The following is a 21,956-nucleotide window of genomic DNA, read 5'->3' as shown; positions in this document are numbered from 1 at the left end:
ATTACAATAGCCTGTGTAAAATTAACACCATGTGCAAAACCATCAATCAAGTGACATTTCCCATTTCTGTCTTTGTCACTCCAGACAGAGTGGCTCTGGTTTTCTTGCGCCATCACATCATCAGTGGGAACTGGAGTCCAATAAATTCTGACCTTTTGTTTCTCTCTAAATTATCCTCACGGTTTTCTGCTCAGTGTATTTTCTCTAAGACACTGAGACCTTTTTGTTCCACTCTACATAAACCCATATTTAGAACTGATCGGGCCAAGTGTAGTTCTGAACTGTGACTTTAAACAGCAGGCATGTTTACAGAAAATGTTGAAATGCCCCTAAACAAAAATAATTGGATGGATCCGCGTGGTTGTTATTTTCGCCCCTCGAATAGGCTAACAGCGTTTAGAAAGCAGGGCACAGATTTGCGTGGTGTAAGGTTGATTGGCATCTTCTCTCATCGTGCGGAGGGTGTTTTCTCCTGGCCACTGAAGTTTTATTCACACAAACACAGTTTCACAGGATTATCCTTGCACTCCTGGCAATATCTACCAGTCAGAGCCTTGTAGTGTGTGTGCATGAACTCATTACTGCGTGTGAGTTTCACTTTTCTATCTTGGTGGTGTGACTTTTTGGGTTATCTCCACTTCTCCTATGGTCATTATGCTTTCAGACTTATTGAGCACGTGTGTGAGTGTGTGCACATCTGAACGTGCGTATGACCGGTGGATGAGGAGCAGACTTCCATCCCTAGTCCCTGAGCTCCCCTCCAACATCACCCATGGGCTTCGTTTTGATCCCCTCGCCAGTCATTCTCCTCAGCCACCTCTTAAGCCCCGTGCATGCAGCACTGTATGTGTGTGTGTGGAGGCCACAGGGATGCATGCACAATGCCCCCTTAAGCCTTTTGTGCTCCAAATTTACACCGTCTTGCCCTTATTCCCACTGCCAATTTCTCCCCTGCTTGTTCGGCAGTGTATGCAGCGCAGAGCTTGTAACGGCAGAACAAGGCTTGGCTCTTTTCCCTGCTCACTCTGCCATCAGAAGTCTCAGAGGTATACTCCTCTTGCTGTTTCTTCACAGCCCAGAGCTTTTTTTTTCTCTCTTTTTTTTCCAAAGTGTGAGAGACAGTTGCTCTCTCCCTTGTTCTTATGAATCCTCACAGAGAGTTATCTGCTGGATTCTGCATCGGATTCTGAGAAGTTTGAGCCGAATGGTGCAATTCTATATTATGCTGACAATCATGCAAGAATAGACTGTTATCACCGCGACAGTGTTTGGCGTGCTACCCCGTCCCCTTAGTGCAACCCTGCTCTCTCCGTGAGTCATCATATCATGAGACCCTTTCTCGGAACTTTTAATAGATTCCTGGGAAAAGTTCATGAAACAGAACCAGGTTTATTGCTAATGGATGAGAAGGGGACACACTGTTTGAATATTGTATGAATGTAAGCATTATATTTCTCAGAAAGAATTACATAATGAGAAGGCTACAACATCAGTAAAACAAAAAGACGGTATTTTCTGAAATCTTCTTAGTTTTACTTCATACTTTATTTTAATCAATATTTTAATCTCTTTGAATTTTACATTTGTCTGTGTCAGGCACCATGACTCAAAGGTGCATTTAGTGCTGCTTAAGTGCTTGAGATGTGTTAATGTGCTGCCTACAAGGTTAAAAAGTCTCCGGTGTGCTTTTACAAGTTCGTCAAGGCGGTAATGTCGGCTCTGCCTTGAATTTTGGCCAACGTCCAGATTACCATAAGACCTAATCAGTTTAATATGAGGCGGAGCAGATATTGTTCAGTGCATAAGAATTGAAGTACAGTGTGAAAGATTGCTGCTCAACAAGTAAACCACAGAGATCAACAGCAAAGTGGAGAATACCACTGTGAAGCTTTATAACTTTAAGAAATAAAATCATTATATTCAGTGTTCAAAAGCCAGATTGCAACCAAGGTTGGTCATTGTTTACCATTATAGTACTTAACAAAGTGCAGACATAGTAACTCTGGTCAAACTAATCCGGTAGTTTTTGTTATATTCTAAATTACTGTGGAGAGAACTCTGCTGGGGCCGGTTTACAACAGAGAAGCAATAAGCCCTGCGTCCCCACTGGAAGATTGTTTTTTCCTGAGAGTCAAGGATTAGAGACATTCATAGAGAGACATTTTGAACACACACACACACACACACACACTGACAGGGAAAACCTCACAGGCATACAGATAAAAAGAGACACAGGGACAGGAAGAAAGTCAAGATTTCAGGAAAATTGAAATACTGAGGTCATGAGTCATGAGTGTCTCTTAATCTCAATTCTAAGAAAACTGCCTCCTCAGTGGTTTATGTTGCTCTGAATGGAAGCTTCTCTATTCTAGCTCTGTCCATATGCAGTTTGCAGTGACAGACTACCACTAGATATTCTTAGTGCTTCCTTGAAAGCTAAAGCAGGCTTCTCATTTCTACCTGAAATCTCAACTGTTGCTGACAGAGCTTTTTAATCCAGGGTTGCGAAGGTGTGGGTTAGAGAAGGAGCTGGTGATATTGCGTAATATGCACCCTGGACAGGTCGGCCAGTCCAGTTAAGGACATGAATAAGGGATTCAAACCCTAACCCTTGCTGTGAGGTGATAGTGCAAACCACTGCCTCACCATGCCACCCACCACTGTGCAACCCTTATTGAACTTACCACTATTTTTAGTAATTTTTTGAAAGGTAAACTAGGCTGTTCATTTTTACCTGAAAACTCAACTCTTGCTTGCCAAGCTTTTTAGTTTATTATCGTTATGATAATAAGGTTTTAATACTTTAAAAACTATAATACTAGACTCTAATTTTGACATGACCCTGTTTGGCTGCTTATCTTAAATATCTGTTTGTGTTTTCAGCAACTCGTTTTCACCTGTAACATTACATCAAAAGTTTTTTTAAGGATGAAGACTAACTAACGTGTATGTGTGCTGAATCTTAATGTTGTCTTGGGTAGAGTTGACCATTTTCTGTTTTCTAAACCAACCTCAAATCCAAGAAAGAAGAGGACACAGAGGCCTAAACTGGATCTCCATATTAATGTTTTTTAGTTCTTTAGTTTGTACATTTGTACAAATGCATACTACACTAATGTACAAATGAATTAGTCAGTGGTATGCTTCTTGGCCTTGGCTTCAACACTCAATAACCACTGTAGGTAGTGCGTTAATAAGCCAGATATGCTCGATTGCCACTTACATTAAAGCAGATAAACACAGTTTAACACATTTTTGTTCCAAACCACCCTCCTAACTCATTAAATACCACATGAACACTGTTATGCTGTGTGCAGAAATCCAAATCTCTCTTTGGATTGCTACTGTTACTAAGCTATGCTTGGACAATCAGAGTCATGAGGGAGGTTTAGTAAATGGTCAAAAAAATCCATTATTTTTTGTTCTACATTTTTCGTTTTAAGTCTATTTTCTATGTAATAAATGAATATAAGATAAAATATTATATATAATTATTCAACAATATATCTCCAAATTCCCTTATCAGAGTTTTAAATGTGGCCTGCTCCAAATGGCCATGAGTAAAACTGACTCCTTTATTTATTCATCAGCCTAAAAGAGATCAAATTTTAATGGAGTAAAAACACTGGAATTATTATCCACCAAGTGTAAATTTTTAATGGTTGTTTGCAAATCCCTCCCAGGTTTCTCAAACCCTGAAATTGTGTGTCCTCGGTGGAGACTCTGCCGCAGCGCACTTCACTGACCTAACAACAGACACACACACACACTACATGTTCTTACTCCACGACAGTAACGACAAAATAACCAACATGGAGAATAATAATGGTCAATAAGGGGCTTATTGACCCCCATTAGTGACTCATAGAAACCCTTTTAATTCACAGGGGACATGTTATCCGTGTGTGTGTGTGTGTGTGTGTGTGTGTGTGTGTGTGTGTGTGTGTGTGTGTCTGTCTGTCTGTGTCCCCCTGTCTGTGTCTCCCTGTCTGTATTTTGACTTTATTTAAATCCACACCATTTTTTTTTTTTTGGGTTCATTTGGCAGATAATTATCTCTTCTGTTTATCCGTCTATCTTTTCCAGCCTTTGTGTCTCTCTCTTTTGTGTTGCAGTCATTGTACCTGCAGCAGCCATTTCATTTTTCAGATAGAAAAATGCATGAAAAGAATATAACTAGGATGTGTGCCATTAAGAGCAGCAGCGGATGCAGACAGTGGAGTATCAGTGTGGGGATAATGATAGCTGGATAGGGAGGATTAGCACACGGCTAAGCTTGTTGTGACCACAGAATGCGGGGCAGTCGAAATGAGCACCGCCAGGCTGCGGCCGTGGAAGCTGGATTAGAGATGTGTAGGACAGGTGGGGCTCGGGGGCTGGACGGGAGCACAAACGCTAGATGGTTAACACACAGGCTTGCTGAAGGGCTTAATGAGTGGATGACTGGTTAGCTGGTCTGCTGGCTGAGTGCTGGGTGGCTGGTTTGTTGCTGGGATTGCTGGAAGCCTGGCAGGCTGCCCACTGAAGCTGTCGCTGGCAGGGAACACAGCCACTGAGCTCTTGGAGCGACGGGTCATAATGTCAGGTCATGAGACAGAGCCACTGCTAGTGATTTACACTGCTAAGATTTGCAGCTCACAGTATTTCTGCAGCCGCTGCTAATCAACGAGCGTTTCATATTTACTTCTAGATTACGAGATGCATTAAGGTTTTAGTGTACGAAGCCACAAATCCACTGCGATGCCACAACTGTCTCTTTTGATTTCCTTACTGGAATCTGCACTTACACAGAGGCAGGGGCTGCTAACAACAAGAAATCCCTCACGACTCTTCCCCCTGACACTCAGTTGTATCGCTGATTGAAGTACTGCACAAATTATGTACACTCAGTTAATCAGAAACTATCACCTAGATAGATATATATATATATACATACATACATATATATATATACATATATATATATATATATATATATATACATACATATTCTGTGGTGTTGTTGAATATTATATTGAATTACAGTATTTAATAAAAATCTAATTTTATTTTATTACAATGAATAAAGATGCAGTGTAGTGAAATGCATTGCATCAGACATTGGAGGGAACTAGAGAGTAATGTAATATATTATGTGATTTACCCTTGTATGAAGAGATACTCGATTCTATTATTCCATTTAAATATATAATATATAACAAAATTTTCCATGAATTTGGTGTTAAGGGAACCTTTAATGAATAAAAGCATGGAACATCATGTTCTATTCTGTATCCAGCACGTCTCACACCACGTTGTGTAGCTGCATTTAAAAGCAAATTAACTCATTTTGTTGAATAGAAAATACATCAACACTTTCATATTACATTATAACAATCTCAAGGACAAATAAAAACCATCTATAGTGTTATGACTAGTGAAAACCCTCAGTTACATAAGGAATTGGGTTTGTAGTATATTTCTATAGTTATCTATATTGACTCAGATTAAGTTGATATCTGTCCTGACAACGACGATGTTGTCTCTATCTTGTTGTCAAATGGTGATGTACACACACATACACACACAGACACACACATACACAGGATTCACCTACTTTGACCCCTTAAATACCAACCTCTGAGGTCATCAAACCACACTCTGACTAACTCTTTGAAAAAAGCGCTTCACACTAACGACCACTAGATATGATTGTGCTCTTGTCATGTTGGGAAAGACTCAGCGGTGAATATCTGAATCTTGATCTCTGGTTTGTACAACACACGGGTGCCTGAATGGAGGCTGCACAATGCGGCATTGTGAAGGCAGCGACAGGCCTCATTAGCTGCACCACATCCTGGTTATCTGATCTCCACGCACAGTCTGACTTGAACCAATGCTCGTAACTTATGACTCACCTCAAGATCAGAGGCTGGAGTGTCAGACTACCTGCCAAATCCACATATCCTGACACAATGACACCAAGGATGTGCTAACATATGAAACTGGAGACCCACATCTGATATTGGAGCTGTTCTGGTCAGTGTTAGTCAACAGTGAGGCTCTGGAAGTGATGAGATTTGCTGTTATTATCGTGTTAAATCAGGATAAGGAATTTAATAAGGGAACCTTGTAGGTACTCTGAGGTCATACAGAGTTGAGAAAGTGATTTGAGATCGTATTGACACGTTTTAAAAGAATAACTATTTGTTCTTTGTATTTGAGTTTCTCTGTGCAAAATAATTTAGTATTCTTTCTAAGTTTACACACCCTTCATCTGCTTACTAAAAAGACATGTGTCCTGCAGCTGGCTCGATTCACTGTCTTGTTAAGTGAAACTGTCCTTTTAGGTTCACTGAGATCAAGCAGCAACTATGGAGAACTCTTTCTCGAGTGATAGGACCTGCACGTATGTTAATTATGCTGCAGTCCTTTTTCGGGTGTTTTTAGGTCAACATTTTGTCTGTATTTCCTGAATCTAGCATCTTTGCCAGCTCTTGAGAAAGCTATTCATTTGTTTAACCATGAATACTTATTAAAAGGTCTTTAAAACAAAGCATTTCATTTTCCGAAGTCTTCTCCAAATGGAGCTGCTTGAAAATATATTTTAAGAGTTTATCGATTTCTTTTATGGGACTAAACCTACAGTACACTCTTATGATGCCTCTTTGAACAATGATGCAGTAGTTAAATCTCTCATAGTTTAAAAGCTGAGTAACCTCTGTATTCATCTGTTAATCAGAAATCTCTATCAAAACGTTTGCTTCATTTAATCACCAGAATCACTATTGGCCTCCCTCCTTTGCTGATTAACTTAAGCTTCTTTTAGTTTATTAGGGCCAGAACGATAACAGTGCGGAGACCCTATTGGAATTGCTTTGATTATTACATATAAAGTTGAAGAAACAACTTGAGTTTGAAGTCCTTTCATCCAATCAGAAGTGAAATCTCGGATCTCGAGGGGTTCAGCGGTGGGTTTACAAGCAAAGAAGAATAGTTAACTTAAGGTCACAAAAATACCATATTTTCTTTAAAACTGATTCTCTATCAGAACAACCTTCAAATCCTTTGTACAACCCCGGCTTGGTTTTCCCCGAACAGCGTTGCACAAAATTCAACACCCAGAGAAGTAAAAAAAAAAAGAAAAAGATAAAGCACCCCAAGGCAGAGAAACACATGAAAAAGTCAAGGACATATCACAGTCTTCATGACATGAATTTTATTTTCTTTTTTTAATTACATTTTGCATTAAATTAAAGAGTTTTTTGTCTTTACAACATACATTAAGCTGTGAATCAGATGTTAAGGAAGTGGAGAGAGTAGGGCAAAAAACTTTGTGACATCACAATATCTTACAAGCTTACAAAGTTCAAAAGGTTGAGAAGTCGAGAAGAGAGTCGATTTGCATTTAATCGCAGTGTATCATAACGAGGGTGAAAGACGAAAAAAGGCACACACCAAAGAACCTCACTGTCCACAGCAGCCTTCACAGTCAAACCCAATCCCGTCGTATAAAACGGCCAAACTGTACTCTGACATCAAAATGCTTTTAGAATCTGAAATGCACCCACAGCTACGTAAACTCACTCCTCTGCACAGGGTGTGGACGTTTAAACCTTTTAACACCGGACAGATTTTCTTGCTCACAATTTATGCAGACGTGAAGATTCTCCAAGGCGAGAAGTCGACACAACTGAACTTTTCTGGACAAGAAATATTTAGCTGTAGATCAGCATTATTTCAGGCCTGGGAAAGTTGCTGGTTTATGCACGCCTCAGTACTCCGGAGGGTGTAAATATGGTCTCATAGTGCCCAGTTACCAGTCGACAACGCAGTGGTATTCTAAAAATCTGAAGTAAACACGCCCCTTCATACTAATCCTGGGTCATTTGCACTCATAACATAGCTTGAAGTTATGACGGCTATAACTGTCTCAATTGACCCTGGGTTTCTAAAGGGGCATTTATCTACACATACTGAATGTTAGTCAGGTCACATGTCTTTTTTCACATTAGCTGTGGATTGAGACATAGTTGGCTTTCTTCCGTTGAGAAACAGAAAATTGCTTGATATCAAGAAAACTTTTGCTTATCTACACATACACGACTAAAGGGGTGCTCCATTGATTTAGGTGTGGGGGGGTGAGCAATAAAAATGCTCAAGTAAAGGACGCAAAAGGAAAATAAAGGTCGGATTAGTTGAACTCTCAGCCGTTCTTGAGGCCTTGATAATGAGAGTTAGTGAAGCAAAAAATAAAAACATATCTAATTTTCTCAAACTGTGTTTTGTCTTTTAAAAAAGGGGGTTAAATTAGGTACATTTTTAACAATATTGTTTTTAAAATGTCAACTTTCTTCACAGGAACCAGCCTGCTTATGCAACTGTCTAACAAATAAGTGTTACGATGCACACGAGAAGCCAAAAACTGTGTTAGTATCTCATCCTGTACGTCCGCTATCATGTTGTCGTTGCATTATTATTGCAGTGCGCTAGAAAGATACACGTACATTTGCCTTCTCAAGTAACAAATGTTAATTGAGTTAATCAGTCAATTAACCGTCAGTCCAAACAAAGAGACAGCAGAAAAAAAGTAAAAACAAATACCAGGACTCTTAAATTGTATAAAATAGAAAATCAAAAAACACTCACGACGTCATCATCAACACTGCCAGCACAACATAAAGGTTTTTTTTTAAGCGCATTAATGGCACAATCAGAAATGAACCACAAAGATGAGTGTGTATGCATGAGTGTGTATTTGCATGTGCGTGTGTTTGAGTGTGTGTGTCAGAGAGGAAGAGTGAAAGAAGAAAGCAAATCCTCCCTTCGCTCCGCCCTCTGAACTGTACGTGTGTTATGTCTAGGGACCAGAATTACAACAATAACACCTACATTCTTTAATTGCATTTTTATCAAACCAGAGAAATATCATGACGTAAGAAAAATAAAAAATACTACAAGGAGACAAAGTTAACAGCTAGTAAAGAAAGACATTGTCACTACTTTAGGGTGTAAGGCACAAATTTACATGTGGAAAAAGAAGCAGGCAATACAGATGTTTTTATACTTTCCTTTTTCGCCTGCTCGTGTGTGACACTGGTAGACAAGACGATAACGTTCCAAGACGGAGGCAGCACTCCGTTCACTTGCAGCTTCTTTTCTTATGTGTGTATGCAGATCCCGTACTGTTGCTGCAGCTGTTATTTTATATTTGCAACATGCAACAGTGAGCTTTAAGCCAGAAACCAATCAGGACAAACGTTACCGACTCACACAAAAACCACAGTGCTGATTGAGGGGGGTTGCTCATTGGAGGAGTGACATGGTGAGATTCAGGAAGTTGTTGTTTTTTTTCTTATGATTGGTCTAAAACAATGGAAACTCTGGTCCATGAAGCTAAATGTCCCTGTCTGGCACTGTTTAAATAAATATATCCTCCTCTTCACATATATCTCAAGCTGCAGGTCCCACTGAGCACTCAGTAAGACCTAGTGGACCTTTAGTCATCAAGAAAGTTCTACTGGCTCCAGTTTAATGACTTTAAATAACGTTTTTTTTTGTCACACTTGATTAATTATTATTAAAAGATCTCTCCTCTGTCCCATCTCTCTCCGAGCCTCGAAAGTCAGTCTTGTTTTTTCAAAAGCACTTAATAAAAATAAATACAACAAGCTATTAGTATTAACAGTCATGTGTTATTCAGTAACCAGTACAGTAGAGGATTCTTCTGGCCCAGGCTTTCTGTCTAACCCAGGCAGGACTTGATGGCTGTAACACTGAGAGGCTTTTCACAGTTTGCGACAGAACTCAGGCAGCTGTCTGTCCTTCAGTCCCTCTGAGTGCCTGCTCACTCAGATTCCCCCAGTCCTCAAGGTACTGTACAACGATTATTCTCCCATCTCCCCGCGCTGTCTTCTTATGTGCTTTTACCAGCATGATGAAGCGTCGTGTCGCGTCCCTACGGCCAAAGACACCACAAAAAAGAGAACCACAAGTCTTGGATGCTACAGGGTGCCGTTGGATGAAATATTCAGGACGAACATCATCTTCTGTTTCAGTAGCACATGTTCCCATATGTGTTAACAGAGGAACTGGGAGCCAGCCAGAGCATGAGCTCTGTGACGGCAACAAATGACGACAACCATTTGTATAATATTTACATATTTATATAAAAAGAAAGTCTTTCTTAAAAAAAAGAACAAAAAGGTGTTGTATATTTCACTATACACCAAAAACAAAAAAATCACTAAAAGGAGATGCAAGTTGTACAGTATTCCCTGTTTTTTTCTCTCTCAGAAAAACCTTTTATCTACTGTTTGTTCACATTGGACTGACTGGTGAAGCTGACTATGTGCAGGAGTCACTGGACTTGACTTTTGTTGAGAGAGAGACTACAGAGGGTTTGGGAGGGACATCAGGCTTGAGATATTTGATGCCCGTTCGAGGCAGTGAACCATAGGAGCTCATTCCAGGCTGCCGTGACAGAGATATTCCCTGTGCTGTCATTTGTATGGAGTCCACCCTCTGAGGTGCAGGCGGCGGAGTCTCCACACGGTTGAAGCTGTGATGTCTCGCCAAATGGGAGGAGTTAGAGGAGTTGGTGTTGTGCTTCTTGAGGGCGGAGGACCCGGAAGCAGCAGACGCTGATCCTTTTCGGAGACCGTAGACTGACGAGTGGACCTCCAGACGTTTGCCCATCTGTGGGACGGCTGGGGGGATGGTGAGAGAAGCCTCTCTTTGGGGCACGCGAGGCGGCAGCCCCCCATCTGGATCCACCATGTTGAGGTTGTGACATGGGCTCTTCACTGTCTTGTACTCCAGGGTGGCCCCCTGGTCATCCATGACACTGTGGCCCATGCTCATGTCACTGTGGTGTGGCTGCTCCACATATTCGTGCTGGTAGGAGTGCTGGTGTGGCTGCAGATGAGGCTGGAGCTGGTGCTGATGCTGTGGCAGAGGCAGGACCACCACACTGGGGATGTGACCTGGTGACGCCCTCAGAGGCAGGTCTGTAGATATAACTGGGGAGCCCATATGTGGCATGTCCTTGGTGCAGGCGTTAATGAGGTTCTGGTTTCTTTCCCACTCACGGCTGCCACGACTGGGCTTACGACGTGGCTGCATGGGGGTGGATTCAGGCGTTGGTAGAGCAGCTAGGTCCAGGTGGTGCTGGTCCGCTTTTATCAGCATCTTCCCATTTGGTGTCATTCTCCCGTTGTGCATCAAAGGGGTGAGGATCGCCTCAGGGCGGCCATCTTTGGCCTGGGTCTCAAACAGGCCCGTCAGCTTAGTCACACTGTTCATTGATCCCCTGCGGGAGTGGAGGTGGTGGCTGTCCTTTTCCTTGCGGCCTGTTAGGTCCATGTCTCGCCGCCTGTGGTCGCAGACACAGTAGACAATGATGCCAGAGAAGATGGCACCCATGGCAAATGCTAGGATGACAGCAATGGCCAACAAGGTCACTGGAACCAGCTGGTCACGACCCTTCTGGTAGCTCTCACGGATCACACCTGCAGAGAAACGGTGAGATGACATTCAGACTGGCAGAAGAGAGAGAGAGATGATACCGATACTGGTGTTTGTTTTAGAAGCTTGATTCTAAGAAAATAGAGCTGTCGGGAAAGATGCTTATAAAAAGACAAGGTAAAATTAAATTACAATTATTCAAACATTTTCTGGGTAAAGAGATTAGCATTTAAAATGATTCCATGACAAACATGCAAATGAAGAAGGGTTTATCCGTTCATAAGAGACACCTATTCAGAAAAGGCACAAATGGCAGCTTGAAGTAGCAACATTCAGTATTTCCCAAAAATCCAATCCTAGACTGAAAATGTGTTTTGGACAGATGATTATGATTCACATTTTAAATCCCAGATAAAACCCTCTGCTGAAATGAAAAAAGATATGAGCGCAGATAAAGGAGCCTGAAATACCCGAACCCTTTCTTCTTATTGATGCAAATGGGGGACTTTTCATAAGGCTTGGATCCAATCTCATGAGTCACAGAGAATACATTAAAAAGCCTCTGATTAGGCGCTAAATCCAATGAGCTCTGTCATCAGTGTTCGCCATTTTCAAAGACTGGCAAAGAACCAAAGCAATACAGCCAAATAAAAGATAATTCAATAAAGGCAGCTATGAAGTATTTGAGTGGTGGTGGAGTGGGTGCAGCAGGTTGTCTTTAGTAAAATGGGGTCAACAATAATCTGCACGCACATAAACACACACACACACTAACACACACACAGATGGTCGTCTCCAGCCTGTTGATGAATGAAGACATCTAATGCAACACTTTGGTCCTTGGGTTAAACACCCCCGTCCACGGCACAGAGATTTACAATGCGCTCACTCACGACCTATGGCCAACACAGATCAGTTACTGCAGAGGATCAGACAGGTGGGCTCCATCATGTAAAAAGCTCCCACAGTGCACCGCTGGTCTTGATAACGTGACTCAGTTTACACGTGTGTGCTGCGATCCTCTTGTTGTATCACTGTTTTACAGTAGGTAGATGCTTTAAAATAAGCACAGTGTTTTTCAGATTTTAAAAACCAAAGACATTTTTATTGACTAGGAATTTGCATAAAAGTAAAAAGGCTAAACAATAAGTAAAAAAGTCTGTAATGGTCTTGTCTTGACTGTCTTATTTTCATTTTCATTCATTTTTTTATTGTTCATTATTTCTTGTTGTTTTGCAGGATTTTACAAAAAGTAGAAATATAATATGAATGAGCTGCAAATATAAAACTGCAAATATAAAACAATTGTCAACAGGCAGATTAGTGCCGTTTCCACAAATTACTTTTCTTGCAGTTCATTTTCCAAATGAAGACGCCACAAAATGTTAGTTGCAATAATTCTGTAAAATCCTGAAGGGGGTCGTGTAATCGTGTTTAGGTTTTTTGGCTTGGCTGTGTCACCGAGGACATTCCTCGGAAAACATCTTTTCTCTTTGTCTACTTACCGAGACATAACACAGACAAGAATCAGCATGGTAATCAGTTCTCATGGAACTAAAACCAGACTCTTTTCAACTAACATCCATAATCCTCGCTGTAGCTGCAGTCATACATCATTAGTCCAAAAACACAACTTAAAACTATTTTTCCCAGCTGCAATAAAGCACGGAGCAATACCTCTGCATCATCGTTAATGCTTAAAAGAAAAGAAAAACTCAGGACGTAACCTCTGTTCTGATCATTTCTTATTTATAGTATAAAATAAGAACTTCATTTCTCTCTTTAACAAAGTGCTGAATACACACAGCTCAGCCATTCCTCATTTAGACTTAAACAAAAGGCTTAAAAAGTTCTTCTCTGGCCAAAATCACTTCTTATCAAGGACGTTCCCAGCTGTGGAGATAGTGTGAGAGGCGACGAGTGTTATCTGCAGCGAGGCATTAAGATTTGACGTGTGTTATGCCGTGACCGATCGGCTCACCTGTCCGATGAAACATCTGCTTCCCATCTCCTACAGTTACATGTTAATGTGAGAGATACTTCAACTTGCTGCTATCTTTCACTTTGTTGACTTTTTCTGTCCTCACTTTTTTCTCACATCGTTTTTCTCCCACTTTCTGCTACTTCTCTCCTTCACAGAAACACTGAATCACTTTTCTCTTTTCCCTTGTTTCAGTGTATTTTTTTCAATCTGTTCTTCCATGTTGGAAACTGGGAAAGCTAATTATAATTGTAATTATAACCTCATGCAAGTTGCGTGTTATCTTCCTTGGTGCTGGGTGAAATATGTCTCTAAACACTGAAGAAAAGGTAGAGGAATTCAGCTTCACTTGAGGTGAGGTAATCATGATTCTGATCTTGCAATGTTAAAGAAAGTGAAAAAAAATAAATCGTGTTTCTTCCCTGACCCATACCGCATTCCTCGACCAAGTTTCCTGGACGGAGACAAATGTAAGTGCAAACATAAACAAGCACTTGCTAATCTCTCTGTTATTTATTAGGTTTGATATAAATTCATCCATCTCTGTCTATGTTAAAAGAGCAAGACAAATCTGAAATGGGTTTTAATAACAGTGCATTAATGGCTAATGAAAGGTGAACTTTATTTCAGTGAAGATTTGGGTTTCACATTGAACAACAAAGCTGGAGGGCAGCCGAGCCAAATGGGTTGTCCCTTCTGGTGAAGGAGGCGATCTGCAGGGCTGGATCTTTGTATTCTACTGTGGGTGAGGGAGCCGGGGTTAAAGCCCTATTTAACCTGCTCTGCATGGCTCTTCCTGTCGGTGTCTTTTTTAAAGAAATTCTTTCATTCTTTTTTTTCCCACTCTTTCTCTGCTTCCATCCATCACTGCTGTCTCTTGTACTCACACACACTTCCAGAGGGTACTTAGCCCAAGGCCATGGGTAAAACACAAAGAAAGAAAAAGAGGGAACTTTGAAGACTTCCATCTTTCATGTGAGGAATTGTTCTTCATCCTAACATGAAAGAGGATAAAAGTAGCCACAGAGGACACCGGAGCTGTCTCTGTCGAAACACAGGACTTCAGGGTTTTGAATCAAGGTGGCAATATGGCTGTTTCTTACAGACCTGTCTGTGATCTTGGCAAAAACTTTTCAAAAACTTTCCCAACATGACCTTGAGAAGTATCAAAGTGTTGCTAAAACTCAGATTTTCTGCTTTAGTCTCATCTTGTCGGGGGTTCTTGACTACACAGTGACTTATAATCTTCTGGTTTCAACTCTTGCCTCGCCCCCAGAATGCATCACACCAGCCGTCCTGCAGTTCGACACTTCTGTCAGAGTTTGAATTGATTTGAATTTCACACCGCCTCGGGCCTCAACATTCAGATATTAAACACATATCTCAGATACTCAGATATCTCTCCCTGTCAAAACAGCCCGGGTCGGCAACACTTGCTTGTAAATCAGAGACATTGTAATCTACTGTGACTGGAAATGGTGAAAGCTCTCTCTCTGTCTGTCTCGCACACAGACACTCTTACACTTCTTTAATCTCCTCAGAAGCCCCAGCTGACTTAAGCCCACAGAGCGCTCCTTTGTGTTGGGAGAACTTCAAACGCAGTTAAACATCACAGAGGGGTTGTGGAGAGGGCCCTAACCTCTGACTACAGGCCGCTACACAACACATTGTCTGCGAAATGATAAAAAAGCCTTAATCATACTTAACTGCCCTCCCTGGCTTGCCACTTGTTGAAAGACACAATGGTGGACCTTGACAAGTGAAGAAGTAATGGAGTGAAAGAAAAGATGAAGAAGAGGAGCAGAAAGTGTTTACTCTGCCTCTGCAGCAGTGAGAGCGTTTAGAAATGTCTTCTTTGATTTCAGGGACTAGCTTGATGTCATCTATTAAAAAGGACATTGCTGTTTAGATGATGACAGCAATTCATTAAGTTCTTTTTAATCCACAATTAGGGTGTTATCCCATTAAGTCTTGTGTATGTTTGCATTCGAGAGGCATTTGATATTAAAGCATCAAACAATCCTGAGTCAGTGCACTGCATGCTGATGAGCCAGTTAAGATATAATTAAACTGTTAATTATATAATTCGGTACTCCAGGTATTAGCATCAATGTTCTACCTTATCCACCTCCCTGCATACAAACTATGGTAATAAACACTCAAAGGAAATCAAGCCAGGAAATCAAGCCAATTTAAATGTCTCAAGGAACATTTTTGTTGTCTTAAATTGACGCTGCCACTGTTTAATAATAACAGGTGATAGACTGGTTAAAAGACACTGGTCAGCATGAACACTCAGCTAACAATGATTAGGCCAGTCGGGACCCCATGAGTTGGGCCAAGTGGTTCGGTCACAATGGCAGGTTGTGTTCAGACACAATAAACAGAATGCGTGTCAAGTTGGGCTTAGGTAATTTTCTCTCTGGCTTGGTTGGGCTCATACCGAACATTGCGGCTGCACTCTAATTAGAATCATACATTTTTAAATATTTTGATTTCTCTGTGGAGAAAAACTCTAGTTATAAAGTTCTGAATTACTTTTTTTCAAGAACGTTCACTCTGTTTAATTAGAATTCATCACTGATGAGTCACTGTTGTACAGATGGGGACCCACTCAAGTGTGTTTTATCATGTTATGACAACTGAAAATGCATGCCAGTCTTCTTACTTCTATGGATGACTAAAGGGCTGCATGTGTACTGATAAGAGTTGTAATTCATCCAGTTACAAATGCAGCCACTGATAATCATTAGGAAACGTATTTGTACAAACAGGCTCTTTGTTGTGCCACCAAAGAACAAAGACTCGGCTTGTATCTCCTTGATGAGTGGCTCGTGGACGTTGTGAACGAGATTGGTTAAATTCTGTTCAAAGTGGAATAATGACAGCTGCATGTGGGTTAGACGAGCTTCAAAAGCACAAAGGGATGAGCTGCTGTGATGTGAGATTTAGTCTCACATGGCCAAAGAGCTTTTTACAAACTCTGGCAATAGTGCTTCTAAAACCAAAACATGAAAATGGAAAAGTAGGCAGCAAATATGTGTGGAAAACAAAAGAGGCCAGAGAGAACAATAAGCTAATCAGTGGAGGAAATTATGGCTAATAGCTTGACGTCAGTCAGGGAAGTGCGTGATGTCGGGAAAACCTGCAGTCCACTGTTTATATTATGATTCACAATGAACTGCAATTCATCTGCCTCACAAACTCCTATCAAAATCTTTGGCTGAGAAAAAATATTGTCTTATCTTGAGATCAGACAATATTGAAGGTATTTTAAGGATCATTTGATTGAAACATTACAGTGCATTTCCTTCCTAACTACAGTGCATTCTGGACTCAAGGCCAGCTTTGCCAACTTTCAACCTTTATCTGATAATCCTATAATTTTCCCCAATTATCTTTCTGCCTTTGAGGAAATACGAAACTACTCCCATTAAATTGTTCCTTGCCCTCAGAGACTGCTGAAAAATTCCACCAGCCAAATGCATCATCTGAAAGTGAGCAGAGTTCATGCTGAACTAAAACCTCTATTACCTCAAATCTTGTCTGCTCACCTCTGTGGGAGGGCAGTTTGAGAGGAGAAGTGTCTCCATAATAATCAGAACACCAAAACACTCCACATCTTTTACAAAGTTGAAAGGACACGTGGAAATGTTTCAGACTGTTTACATTTAAGAGACTTAACTTATATACTTAATGCTCCTTTATTCCATTTGACAGTGGTTGTTTATCTTGATTTACAGTTTGCAGAACTAATGTGGTTAAACACACTTGCAAATCAAACAAGTAGACTTTTTTTGTGTTTTTTAACACTACTAGCAAAACTGTTATTGCAAATTAGGAAGAAAAGCTTATATCAAAGCCATGATTGTGCTCCTCTCAACTCCTGTAGCTGGATCGAATCACATTTGGAAACCAGATTTTAACTGTAAACAAAAAATGTGTCCTAGTATTGGACAGCTTTCCCACGTAATTACATTTAACATTCAAGATTGACATGACATGCCCAATAACGATGGTGACATGTCCCTTCAGCTGTCTTCCAGACAGTGAGATGAAGTGAACAGGGTGACTTTTTGGCATAAAAAAAAGGAGCTGCCTCCCTGTGTGAGCAGGGTCATACTCTTCCTCTATCTTCACAGCCTCACCTTGTCACACAGGTGTCAGCAAGCCGCCTCCAGCTGAAAATAACCCTTGTGGAGCAGCTATCAGACAGTGGGAATTACTGTGAAATCCTGACACGTAGTAAAATCACATCTCTCGATAAATTACAGTTGCTCTTGTGTGATGGTAAAGAAATATCATGATGCCCGGATGTTGTTTCAAAAATATGTCGGTTAAAAATAATTGTGGTTATTCAGAAGAAATCCACAAGTCATGTTTGTAATTACATCATAATAAAAAGACTGCATCTTCGTCAGTTGACACTTGCTGATTGAATTGCGGATTTTGTGAATCTTATTGACGATGACAAGAGAAAACAAAACATCTTGCCTGTCTCGCAATTCTGTCTCTTTGCAAATGTGTTTTTCCTGTTGATTTGCTTTCACAATTACATTGTGGTCAGAAATGTATTTGTTGCTTCCATTTTGTGTATGGGTGTTTTTTTGGTAGCGCCTCTGGCCACGGTTCAAAATGTATTCCAACCAAAAGAGATGGTCTGGGTCCAGATCAATCTTATCCCTGGTTTGGTTCATTTCTGGTGTGAAAACACTTTTTTATAGATAGTTTTGAACCAATTGCAGTTAGTTTTTATTTAAACTTTATTCAAATAGTAACTGAACTGACAACACATCGACGTCAGATGCCCGCCAGTCTACAAACTAGTCAATGTAAAGTATAGCCACACCCAGCCCATATATGTCATACAAAAGTCTTCAGGGTGGTCCCTTAATCGTAATGTGAAACCTACACTAACCAGATCAAATGTAAACAGACATGAACCATGGTGTGGACTTTCAGATGTGAAAACGCCCTCATTTGCTTACTTTGTTTACTAGCTACACCTGCCTAAAACAAATGTGGTCTATGCTGCAATAAATCCTCCATCATGGCAGTTTATTGTTCAGTTGTAGTTAAAGATCCAGACTGTTTTGTGAAACTGTTTCTATTATTTAGTTTAGCATTGCTTATATAAATAGGCTGGACACAACTGTAGAAACACGTGTCTGAATAACATGGTCTGGTTATTGTTAATAAAGTAAACACAGGTCTTCCACTCTCTTGACTTTTTGAGTATTTAACTAAAACTGTGAACTTCCCCTGATCCTAACCAAGTGCTTTAACCTCTGAACGTAACTCTGTTAAATCATGCTCTTGTTACTATGGGAACAACAAATTAAATTAAATACCTAATCTGGGAACTTTTAGCAGAGACATTCTTTCATTTGCCAGTGACATTAATTCACAATATCATTATACTGATACAAAAAGTTTAAATTTCCTTTAAAATGTATATACATCATTTTGAAGACACAGGATTTCACCAAATCCACTTGTAGATTTCTGATATTCCGCTTGTTACAGCCCGTAATAGTTGAGCCGTCTGGAAATAAAAAAAATGTTCAGGGTAAAAACTGTAGCCCAGTATGAAAGTGACTGAGAATGACTGAGAGGGATAGAGAGAAACACTGTCGTTGACTCTGTTCAGCTACTACATCTCACAGCATCTTTTATCCCTTTCCTTCCGACGCATTTATCCAGTTCCATCTTTCAGGCGTTTTCTCTACCTTTTAACTCTCTACCCCTTATAACCTTCACCACTATATTATGGCCTCGTTCTGTTTAATAAATTTCAGTGTGTTCCTCTCTCTCTCTCTCTCTCTCTCTCTCTTACTCTCTCTCTCTCACTCTCTCACTCGCTATCTCGCTTTCTCCCTTGCTCCCTCCCTTGCTCCCTCCCTTATTTCCCATGTCTCTTTCCCCTGCTGGCTCTCTCCATCCCTCTTTCCTTCCATCTCTCCCCCTTTTCCTCTTCCTCTGGATAGCTGCTTTAACGAACCCATAAATTGGAGCAAGACAGCGGTGGCGGCTACAGGTTGGGGGCTAGGGGGAGGGTGGATGTAGAGAGGAGGGGAGGGGGGGCTGAGGCTGAGAGAGAGAGGGTGACAGAGGTAGAGAGAGATAGAGAAAGAGAGAGGAAAGGGTGGGAGCAGGGCAAGGTTTCATTCCTGCAGACAAGTGAAGAGATATGACTGTAGTTGGAGAAGAGACAGACTACAAGGGGAGAGACAGAGGGGGAGGGGGAGCGGAGCAGAGATGGAGGTAGGAATAGAGACAGGGGGAGGGGCGTTGGTGGAGGAGGCTCCATAAATTGGTTCAGGAATTAATTTGCACTAGGTAAAGGTATAGCCTTGGAACATGCCATCCCAGTCAGATGAGAGGTCCTGTGGAAGGGAGACTGATCACAATGGCAGCAGATGGTGGAAAAGTCGCAGGGTTGGTGTTTTTTTCGGGGGTGGGGGCATGGTGAGCGATGGGAGGCAAAGGGAGAGGTGTAAGATAGGATGACAGGAGTGGAGGAAAAATATAACAGGGACAGATGAGGCCATGGCAGACAGACAGACAGACAAAAACACCAAGCTCAAATGTACTGTGAAACAGAAGCGGCCACCTGGCAACTGCGATGGCCCCACTGGAATGCCAGATAATCATGCTGCTGGGTGCTAAATATCATCAGCGTGTGAATACCCATCCCTCTGCAGCATTTCTAATTACTCCGGTGGCGTCGGACTAATACATATTGGCAGCACTGTAATATTCATTAGCAAATAAGATTCTGCAATGTCTTAACTGCAAATGAAAAAGTTTGGGGAGTAATTGTAATGTCTTTTAAATCGAAACAAGCTGGCAAACAACTTTGGGTACGAACTAATACGATGTCACTCAACCGTACGTTGTTTTTTTTTTCATACTTAATTTGAGAGATGGATGGTGTAGTCGAATGTTTACCCCTTATTGCTGCAAAATGGCCTGCTTGAATTTATCTCAGCTACATTAAAATGCCGATAAAAGGAGCCATTTACTTAATCTCGGGCTCCATAATCATTTCTCATGCATTGATTCTCTTTCACATACGCAGTCTGCAAAGTTTTCACAGTACAGTTGACACCTGAAGCCAGTAATACTGTGGGCGGCAGGAAGGAAGAGGAGGCAGGATGGGTGGAGCAGGAAATGAATACTGTTTTGTGAGTGTGGTGCTCAATTTGCCATGCTGGAAAAGCTGCATGGAGGCAAAACTGTGCTCAATAGCATCAAAGCAATCAAAGGAAGGGGAAAAAGGCAAATATATAAATAGCAAAAAATAAGTCTCAAACCAAGCCATGCAAAATATCAACAACTGCTCACAAAACAAGAAAATCCAAGACACCTCATCAGAGCTGACTCTCAGAGAAAATGAAAAATAAAAGACTGTAGAGCTGAAATAGAAATAGAACTGATAAACACAGAAAGAAGCTGCAATGGTGTATTATAAAAATGATAATAATAATCATAATAATAATAACACAGGGGAAAAAAACAGCAAGAAGCATTGTTTTTGAAATGTGAAGCCCTGTTGCAGTTACCTGAGCATGGAACTCCCACATCCCCCCGAAATAAGAAAATGATTGGCACAACTTTTAGTTTTCTGTTATCTTGTTATGTTGTGCGCGCTCCTCGCTGTTCCTTGTGAGGCTCGAGTTACGCTACACCTGCTCAGGTAAAGGCAACAAGGTTATAGAGACAGCATGTTGTGATGCTGGCTGTAGGCATGCTGTCTGAAGTCTCTGCCACCATTGTGCTTGGATCTACCCACCGGGGCCTCACTGCTTCCAGCTGACACGTCATTGTCACGGCTCTGCCTCGGTGTATTCCACAGACAGGAGATACTGGAGTGTGTGTACTGAACTGAACCAGCACAAATACTTATTTTATGAGATTTGTACATGTCTGTACCTTTCATTTATTTACTACTATTAATCACTTAATCAGAGCAACACCACCAAGTATCTGATGATATATTTGTTCTTCCAGTATTTTCTAAAATCTTAAGACTCTTTCAACCATGTGGATGAAAAACTACTATTTTAGCTTTACTTACATTCTGGATCTTTCAGTAAAATTCAAGCAAAATACAAACATATTACTTAATTTGAATACATGAAAAATATTTTTAAGTGACATTAATACTGTATATAAGAATTAATTATTTCATTGTTATTTACTGTGTTCTATTGAACAAGGAGATGCACTGACTCCAGCTGCTTTCCTAGTGTGGATGAAGAAAATCTTGAAGACGTTTTTATGGTGCAGAATAGTTTTTCATTCAGGTGGTTAGAAGAATTTTTAGGTGATTCTGGAAATAACTGCAAAACGAGAGTTGTCAAATGACCTTCTGGCTTTGTCACAGATCGCTCTAGCTTTTTAGACTCAAATGTAATGTTGATACAACAAAGGCACAAATGAGTTTGTGCATGAAAAGACACTGCTGCACTTTTTAAAAGGAATCTGACGAAAAATGACACATTATCAAAGTCTAAGGTCAGTAGCT

At 40.8% G+C, this 21,956-nt stretch overlaps 1 protein-coding gene across 5 annotated transcripts in view; it reads right to left on the bottom strand.

Annotated features, from left to right (window-relative positions):
- Nucleotides 1-7,183: 7,183 nt before the first annotated feature.
- The window catches only part of sema6a (sema domain, transmembrane domain (TM), and cytoplasmic domain, (semaphorin) 6A), a 103,423-nt gene continuing 88,650 nt past the window's right edge, over nucleotides 7,184-21,956 (bottom strand). For all 5 annotated transcript variants that reach the window (XM_069523540.1, XM_069523541.1, XM_069523543.1 and 2 more), the window contains one exon: nucleotides 7,184-11,489. In XM_069523540.1, the coding sequence (XP_069379641.1) occupies nucleotides 10,327-11,489 (1,163 nt within the window). In that variant the 3' untranslated portion in view covers nucleotides 7,184-10,326. The remainder of the gene's footprint in view (nucleotides 11,490-21,956) is intronic.

Source organism: Paralichthys olivaceus, chromosome 4 (assembly GCF_024713975.1).
Source record: "Paralichthys olivaceus isolate ysfri-2021 chromosome 4, ASM2471397v2, whole genome shotgun sequence".
Taxonomy (NCBI): domain Eukaryota; kingdom Metazoa; phylum Chordata; class Actinopteri; order Pleuronectiformes; family Paralichthyidae; genus Paralichthys; species Paralichthys olivaceus.
The sequence above is the reverse complement of the archived record's forward strand: the minus strand, read 5'-3'. Positions and strand labels throughout refer to the sequence as shown.